General features: G+C 41.8%; 1 protein-coding gene across 1 annotated transcript; it reads left to right on the forward strand.

The window, feature by feature from the left end:
- Positions 1-7342: 7342 nt before the first annotated feature.
- Positions 7343-14536, forward strand: STEAP1 (STEAP family member 1). The gene is made up of 5 exons (XM_054274216.1): positions 7343-7489; positions 9722-9826; positions 10627-11139; positions 12548-12712; positions 14279-14536. Exons 1-5 carry the CDS (start codon positions 7343-7345, stop codon positions 14534-14536), a joined length of 1188 nt encoding a protein of 395 aa, XP_054130191.1.
- Positions 14537-15306: the final 770 nt, after the last annotated feature.

The raw sequence follows: 15306 nt of genomic DNA on the forward strand, positions 1-15306 counted from the left end.
AAGGAGTTTAAAATATAGTACTAGAACAAGATTTTCTGATTAATTTGTGAGGTAGATATTCTGGGAAAGAACATGGTTGTGGGAGGGATGCTACAACATTTTGACAATTTTGTGTCATCACATGCTTTTGTAACTCCTCATGGGAAGTATAATGACATTAGAATGCCATTCCTAAACCACTGTGCTGTTCTGGTGGGAGTAGAGCTCATTTTCTTCACAATGGCTGGTATGGGGCTGTGTTTTGGATGTGCACTGCAATCAGTGCTGATAACAGAGAGGTGTTTTTGTTATTGCTGGGTGGGGCTTGCACAGAGCCAAGGCCTTTTGCGCTCCTCACTCCATCTATGAGTGGTCTGAGGATGCACAGGAAGTTGGAGCCAGGACAGCTGACCCCAACTGACCCAAACAATGTCCCAGACCACAGGGCATCATGCTCAGCATACAAAGCTGAGGGGGGAAATGGAAGGGGGGATGTCAGCAGTGATGGTGTTTGTTTTCCCAAGTCACCGCTACATTTGATGGAGCCTGACTTTCCTGGAGATGGCTGAGCACCAGCCTGCCCATGGGAAGTGGCTTTGCTTTGCTTGGGAACATAGCTTTTTTTCTTACTTATCAAAATGTCTTTACCTCAGCCCAGGAGTTTTCTTACTTTTATCTTCCCAATTCACTTCCCCATTCCATTGAGGGGGGAGTGAGGAAGCTGCTGCCTGGAGCTTGGTTGCTTGTTGGGGTTAAACAATGGCAGCCACAAAATCCATCAAAGAACTACAGCCATAAGAAATAGGCCACACTTTTTCATAACACACGTTCCAAAGCACTTTAATTTCAATGGACTCTTGTAGAAATACTGTAAAACCCTATCTTTTTTAATGATTAGAGGTAATGAATCCCCTGTATACCACAGAAGAAAGTATATCACTGCTGTTTGTTATTACATAATCAGATTTAGACAAAAAGGTTTCCTGTAATGAAAAAAAAAAAAACCTATATGACCAATATTCTGTCTTTGTTCAGTAACCCTTTCCTTGTGAGTCTATTCCCTTCCTTGTATTCTTTACATTTTACAGCTTTGAAGTGTGTCAGGGTTGCTGTGGCTTTGTTGCTGTTGTTGTTAATCTGTACATAAAATACTATTATTTTTATTATCACTGGTTTCACTATTATAAGTATTTTCAGGCAGTCAGCTCTATACTCCAGTGGCATGTGTGTGGTAAAATCCTGAAAACAAGACTCCACAGAGAAGTACCACAGCTGCCTCAAAGGATAACAGCAATTTTAGATGTTATGTAAGCAAAAGTAACAAACACACTGGGAAGGGCAAGCATTTCTTTAAGAGTATGTGATTAGACCCAAAGAATACCACAGTCTGATTCAATCAATTTTTTTTTCTTAAATATAAAACAAATTCTTCCGTGCTGCTTCCAAGAAACAACATGCATTATCAGAAAGGAATGTTGTGAAAGGTGTTAGTTCAAAAAATTAAGAATGCAAGTGCTTTCTGTATTTGTCTATAAATTATATACTTGAAATCCAGAATGCAATTTTTACAGTGAATGAGGAAATAAAATACTGCTATTCTCCTCTACTTTGAGTTATTTTTCAACTCATTTCATTGAACTTTAACTGTGGTCGTCATGCGGTCTTTACTTGTACTTTCAACAATGGCTAAAAGTATCAGTTAAAAAAATATTTGAGTGTCATGTAACTTTGTTGATTTCTCATAATTCAAGAGAAGTAGTACATAATTTTGTTTCTTGCACATGTTGAAAAAGATTGAACAGCCCCCTCAAACAATCTTGAGCCTCTCTGTTTTTTCCCTGTAGTTGTTTTCCTCAGCTTCCCGTTACTTGGCACTGATGACTTAAATCCTCCAGAGGAATTCAACTGTTTCAAGGAGCTTGAGTGCCACTTCTTTGAATCAGGATTTGTGTGATAAATCCAGGCCAAGTAAGAAAGTTTTTTCACTTTAACTATGTTACTCACTAAGAACAGCTGGTCCTTTACTACATACTCATTCAGCAGGGAATACAGCAGTTGTATGCCCATCTGATCTCTTCCTGACGTATTTCCTTGGATAAAGAAGCTTATTTAATGACAGTAAACCAAAGATGTTGTCTGATGCCTCTGTTCTCAAATGGCCTTAGTCCACAAGGGACAAGCATTCTCTACCAGCTGCATCTGCAACTCCTACTCACAACATGAACACAGGGCACTTGCCACTTCCATTCCCCACTCCTATTTTAGTACTCAACACTGCAGTTTCTTAGGCTGTAATTTCAAAATCAGTTTAGATTTGATAGCATTTAAAAATTTATTTTCAAATTCTTTCATAATTTTCCAAATTCATGCATGGTTCTTTGTAGCACCTACATTTTTATGTTCCTTTTCACAGACTGCTGAGTTTGGGGATTCTGAGCAAGAGTCCTCTTGGTGTCAGCTCACATATTTCCATGCACAAAAACATTAATGCAATTAAATTTTGTGTGCATTGTCCCACTCAAAGGGAAGACCCCCTGAATACCAGACCAGGTCCTAAGCTGCAATAGGAAGAGCACTGCCAGCTGGACAAGACTGGTCCTCCTCCCCTTCCCTCAGCCCCTCTGAGACTCATCTGCACTGCTGTGTTCAGTTCTGGACTCCTCAGTACATGCAAGACACAGATGTACTGAAAATGCTTCTGTGCAGGTCATCATGAAGAGGATTAAAGGACTGAAGTACTTCTTCTACAATGACAGGTTGAGAGAGCTGGAACTATTCAGCCTGGAGATCAGAAGGCTCGTGGAAGCTCTTAACATTACATATGAATACCAGAGGGAGGAAGACAGCAAAGAATATGGAGCCACACTCTTCTCAGTGGAGTTCAAAGGAAAGACAAGAAGCAATGGACACAGCGAAGATTTTCACTATCTTCTCAGTGAAGAATATTTCCCTAGTACCCAACGTGAACCTTCAAACTGCCATTTGTGATCCCTGGCTGTTTTTACACTCACTGGAACTACCAACAAGAGTTGGGCTTGCTCACCTTTGTACCTTCCCTTCAAGTATAGAGGGTTGCTGCTAGGTCACCCCTTAGTCTGTTCTTCACCAGACAAAGCAAGCCCAGTTTCCCCATGTCTCTCCCAGGAAGCATGAGCTGTGAGCCCTTTACCACCTTGGTAAGCCCCTAGTGAACCCTTCAAATGCCATCCTGGAAACTCAGTCACCACTTAAGCATTTCAACCTGGCTGAACCCAGCCCATTTGCACTTGGCTAAATTACAGGGAATGGTTTCCATCTTTCCACACCAGCTCTCCCTCTGTAGCACCATTTCTGAGTCACCCACGGGCATGCTGTAGTCAGTCATCCTGCTGACACTCATAGTTACACTTGGCTTACTCAACAAGTTCTGAGCAAGACTGTTAGTGTGATTATATGTAGGTCTGTGTGTTACTGGAACACTGCACCACTTTTCCAGCCATTTGGCAAGCTGTTCTCAGAACTCCTAGTTTAAGAGAATTTGCAGAAGCAAATTGTCCGGACCACGGACTCTTCCATGTAAAACTTTGATAAATCTGTTATCAAGATTAAAGAACCATCTGGAAATCTTGCCAATTATGCAATATTTCCTTCCTCCAGAAAACGTAATCAAGCATTCCCTTGTGTTTATGGTCAACATCACACACAGACTTTGATCAGAATATAGAAGGAATAAAACACAGATGGACTAAGACAGTGTCACCAGACTATTTTTGTTGTCTGGAAAAAAAACTGACACACTGTGGAAACCCAGGGCACTGGGAATATTCCCCTGTCTGCTCTGAGGTGCCCTGACCGCAGGGGAGCACTGACTTTGACCCTCATCCATGGAGAAAGTTTCTGAAACTCCAGAATATACTAGAATCCACTAAGGTGTGGAGTAGATTGTAGAGAGTAGTGTAGGTATATCACTTAGGTGGGAAATTTAGATTTTAGGATTTTTAGTATGTAGTGGATACTACATACTAAAAATGAAGGGCACAGGGTATCATCCTGGGCTGCTTCTTCATGCTTCTTCTTGATGGGTTTGGGTGGCATTTTGTAACTGGGTGGAAAAGTCCGCATTGTGGACTTTTGGGGATCAGTTATTGGGTTTAAAAGGGAAATAATCTAAGTATCAGTTCTTAATTGGATAGTTTAGCTATAAAAGACCTTGTAACAAGAGATTGTTAGCCATTTTTGTGGTGCTTTTCCAGTGCGCAGAGCCTGGTGTGGACAGCGTGCAAAACTCTAGATAAGATCATAATAAACAAGAACCCGAAGACCAAAAAAATCCAGAGCATCTCTCTTTCCTGACACAAGACCACTCCAGGAGGGTCTCCCCCAACTGAGAAGCCCCCTGGGAGGGCCCAGCCAGAGTCCCAGAAGTTGGTGAAACAGCAACAGGTACCCCGCAACACACTTCAACAACACAAAAGTATTATTCTTTCTCCCCCAGCTCATACATGAAATTAAGCATACTGACACTATTCTAAAGCTCTGGAGCTAGCCAAACTTGCACAACTTTACATTCTTGTTAGTGGCATCATGCCCATTTTCCATGTGCCAAGAGAAATTTTCTCATTTTGAATCAACTCCTGATTCCTGTGGTGTTTCCAACCTTCAGCCTCAGACTTCTTACAGAGCACATCTCATAAGCACCAGCTGAAAGCTGTGAGCATGCACTGGTATCATCTGGGCATAATCTGGGCAGGACTGCCATGCAGCTTGCTTTCCAGTAACCATTCTAATGTAAGTGGTACGTTGAGTGACGTGGAATTCATGCCATAGGCTAGGCATGAAAGGAAAGGTTTCACTAGCATTTGAATCTATTTCCACTTTGTCAGCACCCACATAAAACCAGCTTTCCAATTTTACTCACAGACAGGCACCTACTGGTACTCAGCATGCAGACTAGAGAGGGGATGGCTTGTCCAGAGATACCTAAAAGCATCTGTGCAGAGCAGCTCACCAGGTACTTATTTCATAGCCAAGTTCACACTCGGGCTGGCTTTTCATCTCATCTTCTGAGCATGCGTAGGCAGGAGCTGAGCTCTTGTGTTTTACGAGAAGTCTAAGGATGCCTTAAGGATATTCCATCCTTAAGATAGTATATTCTCTTCTCAAGATAGGATATCCAGATGCTGCAATCTCTCAGCATCTTCAGCTATCTTTTATAAATGCAGTTCCCACAACACTAGCTTACACCAGGGCTTCTGAGAAGTGCTTTGCCAAGGAGTTCCCTGTTAGCCCCCTGGACTGCAAAGTCTCCTTAGGCGGGGCTGGAACCGGCCGGCACACCTTGGCACCGGCAGCCTCGTCCCCTGCGCTCCCACCGCCAGGCGTCACCCTGCTGATGGGAACGGGGAAATCCCAAACCGACCGGGCAAATAAAGGAGCAGGGAAGGAAATCAAACGGCACTTACACAAAGTGAGAGCAAACCCAAGCTATGATCCCTTACAAAAAAAGTAACTAATGGAAAGCATGTGGGAAATAGCCTTTATGCAAAGCACTGGAAAATATGCTAATGAAGGTAACTAAAAAAATTTTTTAAGTTAAGCTTTTAACATAGGAGATACAATTATTCTGTCTTCTATTCCTTCTAAGGCAATCTCCTCTTTTCTTCCAGATGTAGCATCCAGCTGGAGTCTACGTCCATTTAACATCTACTGAAAAGGAGAAAAAAAAATCTACTCCCCTCCCAAGATACAATGACATAGAACTTGGCATCATTTCTGTGAAGACATCCTGACGAAGATACAATGAGCTCTGCATGAAAACATTTCTGACACAAACTGGCCACGTGTGCTTCAGGAAGTCACTAGATGTCAAAATATGCACTAAAACAGAGATTTCATAAGATAATGATGGTTCACACTAGAGTGCTGCTAAATTTTCAGGAGACAGCTGCTTTTTCAAAATTACCAGCTGAGGTTAAAAACCAACCAACAAACAACAACAGCAAAAAACTTACAGGGTCATGATACTTTAGGAAAAAAAAAAAAAAAATTAAAGAGAGGACTGCTCGTAGGCGAAGCAGGAATGAATAGGGCATTTTGTCAGGTTTAGGAGAGTGACCCGTTTGGAGGAACCGGCAGGGAAGAGAGAACGGAATGAGAGGAGAGCGGAAGGGTTCCCGGGATCCGAAGGGCCTGGGGGCACTGCGGACCCGGAGCGGGCTGTGACCCCCAGCGGCGGGGCTGCCGGCAGAGCTCCGGCCGGTGGAGGCCAGGGCCGCCCGGAGCAGAGGGGAGCGCACCTCGGTACCGGTACCGGCACCGGCACCACCTCCTCCTCCTCCCTGCGGCGGGGCGGGGAGGGAGCAGGTGAATGCGCCCTTTGTCCGGCCGAGGCCCCAGCAGACCCACGGCCGGGCGCTCTTTGGGCCGGCCGGTGTCTGCGGGGAATCCCCTCCGGGAGGCCGCGCCGTCCCGCCGCTGCTCGGGCCGGGGCACGGCTCACGGCTCGCACCGGCCGGGCGGAGGGGAGCGGGATGGGCGCGGAAGGCGGGGCCGGGAGGGGAGGTGGAGGCTACGGCCGGTCTCCCCCGCCTCTCATCTCCTCAGAGTCCGGCAGGCGCTCCACTGTTGACCCGAGGCCGCCTTCCCCTCCGAGCGACGCCGCCGGGCGCTGCCCGCCGCGGACCGAGCCGAGCGGGGCCGCCGCTGCCGCCGCCCCCCGCGGCGGGACCTGCGGCGGGAAGGAGAGGCCGGGCTGCCGGGCCGAGGTGAGTGAGCCCGGGGGTGGACAGGGGCCGGCCGTGCCCGCAGCCGCCGCGGAGGTGTCCGTCCGTGTGCGCCCGCCCGGCCGGGCTGAGGCGCGCTCCGAACCGGGCCCCGCCCGCCACGCGGCCGGGCCGGGCCGGGCTGGGCCGGGCCAGGCGGGGAAGCCCCGGCCGGCTCGGGCTCCCTGGGGCGGAGTGCCCCGGGCTCGTTCTGGCCCAGGAGAGCGCTGAGCGACGCTCTCCGGCTCCCAGCCGCTGGGCTTTCGTTCAGTTTTCCACCGAGCTCAGCAGAATTTCGGAAGAGCGGAGAAAGTTTTGAGCTCGCGTGCCGAGTGCCTGCAGCGTCCTGCGCGGTGCAGCGGGCACTTGGAAAGCGAGACGCTCATGCCCAGCAGTTTCATGCTGTAGTTCTCCGACAGTGCCGAGAGAGCGGCGCAGGCACTATCCACCTCTTCCATCACCTCCTCGTTATTATCAAAGCCTGTCTATTTTATCAATTTTTTTCTTTTTTCGTGAAACCAGCCCTGAAACTCCTTACTCAGGAAAACGTCCCAGTGACTTGGGATGATGTTTTCCAGGGATCATGTCTGCACAGTGTGGATCCCTGGTGGTTCAGCGTTACAATGAGCGTGCTGTCCCGGTACAAAATTCAGTACCGTACTCACAGCGCTGGAAACTCGGCTTTCTGCAGCGGGACGCCCTCCACACTCGTTGACAGCTGCATCCCAGAGCAGAAGGGATGTGCACTGAGGATAGATGTTAATATAACTGTTTCCTTTCATAGCAGTTCTGAGTTAGATGACTAACTCTGTCTCTTGCAGGACCCCTAATTTTTCTTCAGATGTATTTCAAAAAGACATATAGGCTAGATGAATTCTTTCTGCCACTGAGTAGTGAATGGTAGGTGCTCTTCAATTAGAGTTATCAAAGGCTATTACTGTGCTTTGTTACTGGGAAATAATTTCGTGTTAACTGGTATCAGAATCCAAGTGGAATATGATGATGTGACACTTGAGTTTCCTTGCAGGCAGTCGTATGGCTGAAACCCATAGTTCCCTGGATGAGACATGCATTCATTCACACACACTTTCTTTCTTCTTTCTGTCTTCTTTTCTGCTGCATAAAACTTTAACGCTGTATTTAACATTGTATTAAACATTCTATCCCAAAAGAGCCAATAAATCAGCTTTTAAGATTAGCAGCTGGCATTCTAGCTCATGGGTTGCTTTTGTTCACATCATGGCATCATTTATTACATCCTCATCAATATTAACCTTTAACTGGAAACTAATCATGGACTCTTTGTTTCTAAATTTTCTGAATGAAGAATGATAGGAGAATGAGAACTGGGTGAATCAGGCTTTTCCATACAAAGACTCCCAAACTATATCATGCTTTTGGACCTCTAAGACAGTGTGGTAGCCAGAAGGTAGGCCTGAAAGACCTTTATATTATGAGTTCCTTATAAATAGATGTGGAGCTCACTGTATTTGCTATTAGGTTTTTTACAGGTAAGTTCACCCTACTAAGTTCTATTTGTAAACTGTTCTTTGAATTGTAACAGCTAGAAATAATGTCTATTTAAACATGTAGAAGTAGAAATTCTAAAATCTGAAGCTTTGTGAAGATACATGATACCCCAAAACTGTTGATAAAATCACCAGGACTAGTCCTAGGAATAGGGGGAAAAACCAGAAGTGTGCCTTCATAAGTCCATGCTTTCTTGTGTGCAGGATATACAAAGGATAACCTTTTCCTACACCATTAGCTGGTGTAGGAATGGCTTAACAGCCTGACCTTCAAACAGAACTCTTGTTGACCCTCCTCTGCAACACTTGTCTGAAAGGTTATGCTCAAAGGGAGAGCTGACTACCAGGAGGCAAAAATCCGAAGAGAAATGCTAAGGAAAAAAGCACTTCCAAAAAGAATACTTCAGCTTCAGCTGCCTGGTGGCCTGGCAGAGAGCAAACCCTCACAGCAGACAGTAAAAGTCTGTAAGACTCATCCACTGAAGGAACCAGACACAGTAAAAGAAGGAGAATCGTCAAAGTTTGATTTCTTCATATAATTTCCCAAAAGATTTATGGATATAAAAGAATCAGTAGTTAGAAAAACAGTTCAATATCTAGTAATTCAGCTGTTCAGTAGGAAAGTACATGGAGGAGCCACCTAGTAATTTTCTTAAAGGTTGTCACAGAAAGTCACCCTGTGGTATGGCACTCTGAGCTTCCAGCAGCGCGGTGCCAGGGCCTCTCCTGCAGTGTGCAACAGTGTGACACACACCTGGCAAGTCCTTTCAGGCCCTGTAGTTATTTTATGCTCTTCAAAATACTCTATTTTCTGCTATCCTAGGATTTTCAGAAAACATCTCTTTCTGTTTATCAATTCTCTTCCTTTTTTCTTCTTTTTCTGCCGTCTGATTTTTTGTCATTCCTAATAGCTTAGAACCTTTTCTGCTGCTTCTTATGGTGATGAGTATTGCCAAAATACCTGGGAACAGCACGAGCAAAGCTACAAAGTTTCTTGACAATCTTGAATCTAAAGCCCCAGAGTGACTGTCAGGTAGACCAATCCTAAACCCTAAAATATATTAGAAACCACACCTCCATGGGCTTCTTGCATCAGAAAGTCTCATGAACTTAAAATCCATCTTCACAACATTTTACATGTTCTTTATGCAAGCTGTTTCAAACTAATTTGTGGTCATTTAAAAACTTGAATTAATGCATTGATTCCACTGGTGACAGGGATATTAGGCTTAAATATTATTTTTCATTAGTAATTTTTTCTGTTGATTTGTGCTCTCTTTTATTCTCTGCTTTGCCCAGAAAATAAGCTGAGCTTTTTCCATTCTCAGAGGACAGACTTTCCTTTCCCTAGTTGACTGCCTTTTTCAGCAAATGTGTGGAGGACAAGGAAGAAAACAATTTGAGGGAAAATAGGCCTCAAAATTCCAGTATGGCATTTCAAAACCTGTTTTACATCCTGTATTTGTTTTGCAGGGAGTTTCCACAATGGAGAAGAGGGAAGGTGGTAATGGTGCAATTGATCAGAATGCAGGTCAGAACATCATGCCAAGAAGAAATACAGGAAATCTTAACTACTTGGTAATGTTTCTGTAAAAAAGCAGCTCATATGTCACAGAGAATATTGCAATCCTTGATTCCGTTTTGTCCAGAGACAAATACCATCACACTGGCATATCATGAATATTTCTGAAATGTTGTCACAATATTGATGTGAAGAGATAAAAAGATAGAGAACATCTCATTCAATTTAATCACAGTCCATGATAAAAAATAAACAAAGCTTGAGGCAGCTAAAAACTACATGAGGGTAGCTGCTAATTGTATCTTATCAGATGAGCAAAACTCCATAGAAATAATTTGGGATTTTTACACAATTTGGGATTTTAAATATAAAATTCATCTTTGGGAGAATCTTCATGATAGCAACATTGCACTCAGGAAGTTTTCCACATCACACAGAAAAAGATCCAGAAAAAAAATCCTTTAATCCTTCCTTGTGCATGATATTTGAGCTACATCATTAAGTCTATAGCTGAAATTTGAAATCTATAACTTATATAATAAGGAGCTGAAATGATGCTTCACATAATGTAATCCTTCCTTCCTTGCAGTATAGTTATCTTCTTGGAATGAGAATCTATTTTAAAATCACTGCAGATAATAAAGAATGGGAAATGTACACTACAAGTGCTTTACTAAAGTGCTGACTATGCTGTTTGAAATATTGTTTCCAAGTTACCTTGTCTTTAACAGTGCATGTGTTTTGTATATGGTTCCACTGCAGTAAGTTGTAAAAATCATGATGGCAAATACTGTTATTACAGAAGTTTCTAATCTTGTCTTGAACTCACTTTTTATTTCCATTCTGTCCCTTCCAGAATGTGGATATGCAGGTTGCCAATCCATCAGAAGCAGCTGCACTTTTTGATTTACATCAAGCACACCATTTTGGTGAGTTTGAATACTCTTCAGAACAGCACTGCAAGCAGGATCTGTTCCCTAAGTGGCACTTGCCAATGAAGATAGCATCTGTGATCTCATTATTAACATTTATTTACACTTCCATCAGAGATGTCATATATCCTTTTATAACCAAAAAGGAAAATGTTTTCTATAAAATTCCAATCCTTGTCATAAACAAAGTTTTACCAGTGACTTCAATTACCCTTTTAGCACTAGTGTATTTACCAGGAATATTAGCTGCTAGTTTCCAGCTGTACTTTGGCACCAAGTATAAAAGGTTTCCCCAGTGGCTGGATAGATGGATGTTATCAAGGAAACAGTTTGGACTTCTCAGTTTCTTCTTCGCCACATTGCACGCCTGCTATAGCCTGTGCTATCCAATGAGAAGATCATACAGATACAAGCTGCTGAACTGGGCATTCCAGCAGGTATGATGGGCACACGAACACCCACCCTTCTGTATTCAGAAAATCCTTGCAAATCTGGATGGGGGAAAGCCATTTTCATTGCCTTTGTTTGATTTTCAAGTACATTCACAAACAGCACCATTCAGGGGTGGAGCAGGACCTAGTTGCCAAAGTATGTAATAGAATCAAGAGTCATCACAGCTTATTTAATGTATATTAAATAAGTAATTTTCTTAATTTGGGATTTTTTTTTCCATCTGTAAGATGCAAAATTGTATCTCACAGGAACATTTAAGTCTTTGGCACACTATTAGTTTAGTGTAGATTTCTTCTCTGGACCAGTGAAATCTAGAAACAAAAACTGAGCACTGAACACAACATTTTTAGACACCTTTGCTGAGGAGGGCTCAATCACAGTAATCTGTATTTGCACAAACTAAATTTGTGAATACTGATGGCTCACATTTGGGCTGATACACACTACCTTGTTTAAAGATAGGATTTCAATGATGCTTCTGATTCATGGTCAATAATTGGCTTACAAAACTCTCCAATGTCCTTTTTAACCAGAGTTCCTAATACTCACCTATTACTTTGGGTGCCATAAGTAATTCAGTATTAGGAATATTCCAATATAAGGTATAGACTGCAAATATATGTTTTCATTACCCCTAAAGTCTTTATTATTAAAAATAATTAAAAGCACAATATGATGATGTCAGTAGATTCTGATTTTGTAAGCAGTCAAATTACCTGTTGAAAACTCTGAAATCAGCCTTACTGGTAATCTGACTTGAATGGATTACTAGAAATTTCCTTGAGATTCCAGTCAAGATGCAGAAATTATCATATTTGGGGCATATTATGCCATGGTGATCACTAGCAGGATCAAAGTGCTGTTGCAAGTAGTTGTGAGGAAGAGAAGCTTTGACATCAGTTTATTAAAATCACAAATGTACCAAGTTATGTTTTTAAAAAAAAACAGAGCTAAACAACTACCATGGCAGGACATTTTTATTAAGAAGGCCTGCTGAATTACCTCCCTGAAGCAGAGCTGTTAATATATTTCCTGTTGTTATAATCTCCCTGATATGGTATTTAGCCATAGGTGGTTTTTTTTTCTTGTCAAAACCAAGATTTATCCTTGCTGTGAAGGCAGGTTAAGAGGCCTCAGAATCAGGCTCTCCTGGGCCAAGACACTGAGGAAGTCTAGATGCTTCTCTCTAAAAGCTCACCTTTGCTCTGGATATACCAGTGAAGGCTTTGTCATCAGGAGTAAACAGGAGTTATATTCAAAGACATTCAAACAAACCAAAATACTGCTTTTCTTTGTATATTTCATTAATATTATGGTGAAAACAGTAAAATTATATTTAACACAAACAGCCAAGTGTGCCGGTCTGTAATTTTTATGGTGTTCTTTTGGCAGGTCAAACAAAATAAAGAAAATGCCTGGATTGAACATGATGTTTGGAGAATGGAGATTTATGTGTCTATAGGAATTCTGGGACTTGCTTTGCTGGCCCTGTTGGCAATAACATCAATTCCATCTGTCAGTCTCTCTTTGACCTGGAGAGAGTTCCACTACATTCAGGTGTGCATGAATGAATATCATTACTGCATGTTGTTAGTCCCATTTGTAGAACTGTGTGTTATCAGCTAAGGCCATTAGGAGTTAGAAATATCAAACACAAAGTTGGTGGAACCAATGGAGAGGTTTGTTCCGTACTCTTTGTTAACTGGTTTGTGAGAAATGTTCTTTCCATTACTCTTTCGTCAGCAGAACAGGCTGTTGTGTTCAGTGTATAAAATGGAAAGAAAAGACAACTCCATAGCACTTTTTCTCCTCCTGACTTTGTGACCAGCAGCAGTTGTCCCTTTGAGACCTTTTCTTAGCTCTGGTGCTGAAGTCATCTTCTAGGTATCTTATCTCTCCAGAACGTCCCATGTCCTGCTGAATTTGGAGTAGGTGGCATTGAATCAGTCAGTGCTGTTCCCATATGGCACACAAAGTGTATTCTGAAAGAGACATCTTAGAACAGATGCTGGATAATCAAATCCAGCCAGTCTTGAGTTTGCTACAGCTGGGCTTGTTTCCTTAACCCGGGCATTTGGGTTGCTCTCGATTTCCTTGTGTCATATGCAGTAATAATCAGGGTGGTTCTGCTGACATCAGTATGGTCACACTAGACTTAAGCAAGTGTTGGATCAGGCCCTCAAATACCAAAATCTGAACATTTAATAATCTACTAAGGATCTGGCATTTGAAAATTTGATTTATATTTTAAAAGCAGATATGAAGTGTATAATCACAATTACTGATTTGATATTCTGCCCACTCTATGAAGTCTATAATTTGTAAGATAAGTCAGGAGGAAGTCTCCAAATGCATGACTGCTTTCACTGTTAAAAGACTATGGTGAAGAAACCCAGATGAGTAATACTTCTGTGTTGGACTTACTTTATAAACAAATAACTTAATTACTTAAAAATCATGTTCTGTAGCAGAACAGTAGTTGGAAGCTGTAGCATTCAGCAGTTGGAAATACAGTGTTTGACTTCACTGATGAGTACAAGATTATTAAGTGACAAGAGACTTAAAATTACTAGTAAATTTTCTTTACTCCTGAATTTTGTAAACAAGCTAAGCCAAATTTACCACTGTAAGTGAAATGAAAGACTTGAGTTTCCTGTAGTTTTGCAGGGCTTTTGCCATAGTACTAGACTTACTCGAGTTTGTGATTTTAATTTAGCTTAAAATTTTTCTTTGCAAGCATTTAGTTAATCCGTTAATATTTCAGTTTTGAACTCATAATGATTTATCATGGAATTAAAGTAATTTAGTATACCGATGTAAACTGAGATATTCAGGATTGAGCATGTTTCAGGAGTAACCTGCAATCTCTTCTGTATTTTAGCTAAGTATCATAGCATTACTTAAAAAATGTGCCTCTTCCATTTTCTTTTACACTGGCATAAAGGAGTACAGTTGGAGTCTTGACTTACAGTTTTTACCTTTTAGTTTAAAGCCAATGGTTGCTTTTCTTTGACTTGAGCATGTTGGTCAAGGCCCATCCAGATTTCTGTATTTGCTTAACAGAGTACTTTTTTTGCCAAGTTGGGAAAAATAAATAGCTTGCTATTTTCTTTCTCTTTTCAGAGCAAGATGGGATATTTAGCCCTGCTGCTATGCACTGTTCATGCACTGGTGTTTGCTTGGAATAAGTGGGTTGATCCTAACCAATTCATCTGGTATACGCCACCTTCATTTATGGTTGCAGTTTTTCTTCCTATTGTAGTTCTGCTCTGTAAATGCGTACTGCTCCTCCCGTGTTTTAGGAAGAGGATAAGAAAAATCAGAAGTGGTTGGGAAGCTAAGACACAAGGCAATCAAACCAGCATAACTTCCAGACTGTAGATCAAATATGGACATTTCCTGTTTATGTATCTAAATATGCTCAAAGCCATGAAATTTTCACTCATGAGCTCTGTTTTCACATTTGCTATAGATGTTTATTTCTCACTTTTTTTTTCTTCAGGAGTATGAAATACTTGATGCAATTTTGTTGTTTTCAAAGACAGAAAACAAAAAAAATCTATTTTACACTTTAATCTATTCAGTGTTTTGGTATTTGATGATTTCTTTCTTCTGACTCACTGTTTTTAAAATCCAAGTGTTTCATTGTCTCAGTCCCAGTTCTTCTGTATGCAAAAGCAAACATAAATTATTTCTCCAGATGACCACAGAAAGTAAAAAATTATTACCCTGCAGAGCCCAGGAATGCTTTCTGCTCCGCACAGCCATGTGTGTATCTTCACTAAATCTCAGAATTATAATGGGACAAAAAGTAGAGTATTTATCATTCCATTGCCTCTTAGCACCAGCAGCCTGTGTTTCATTTTGCAGAGTGGGGACCTTGGCAAATGAGCCAGACAGAAACTGTGTATTCCTTCCAGGTCTTGAACATACACAACTGAACAAGCAGAATTACAGGAATCTTTACAAGGTAAATATCTACTGAGGCTTGGGCACAGTCTAAAAAAAGAGTTTTTAGACTCAGATTTCCATCTTATCCAGGACTAGGTGTGTCTCTGTTTATTTGAAACGATAAAACATTTCCCATTTTTTATTCCATGAACACATTCTTTTGTTTCTGATGCTGGAAATTTTCCATGCTTTTGACCTAA

This window comes from Melozone crissalis, unplaced genomic scaffold (genome assembly GCF_028551555.1).
Source record: "Melozone crissalis strain CALT ecotype California unplaced genomic scaffold, PUWL_Pcris_2 ptg000016l_1, whole genome shotgun sequence".
Lineage (NCBI taxonomy): Eukaryota > Metazoa > Chordata > Aves > Passeriformes > Passerellidae > Melozone > Melozone crissalis.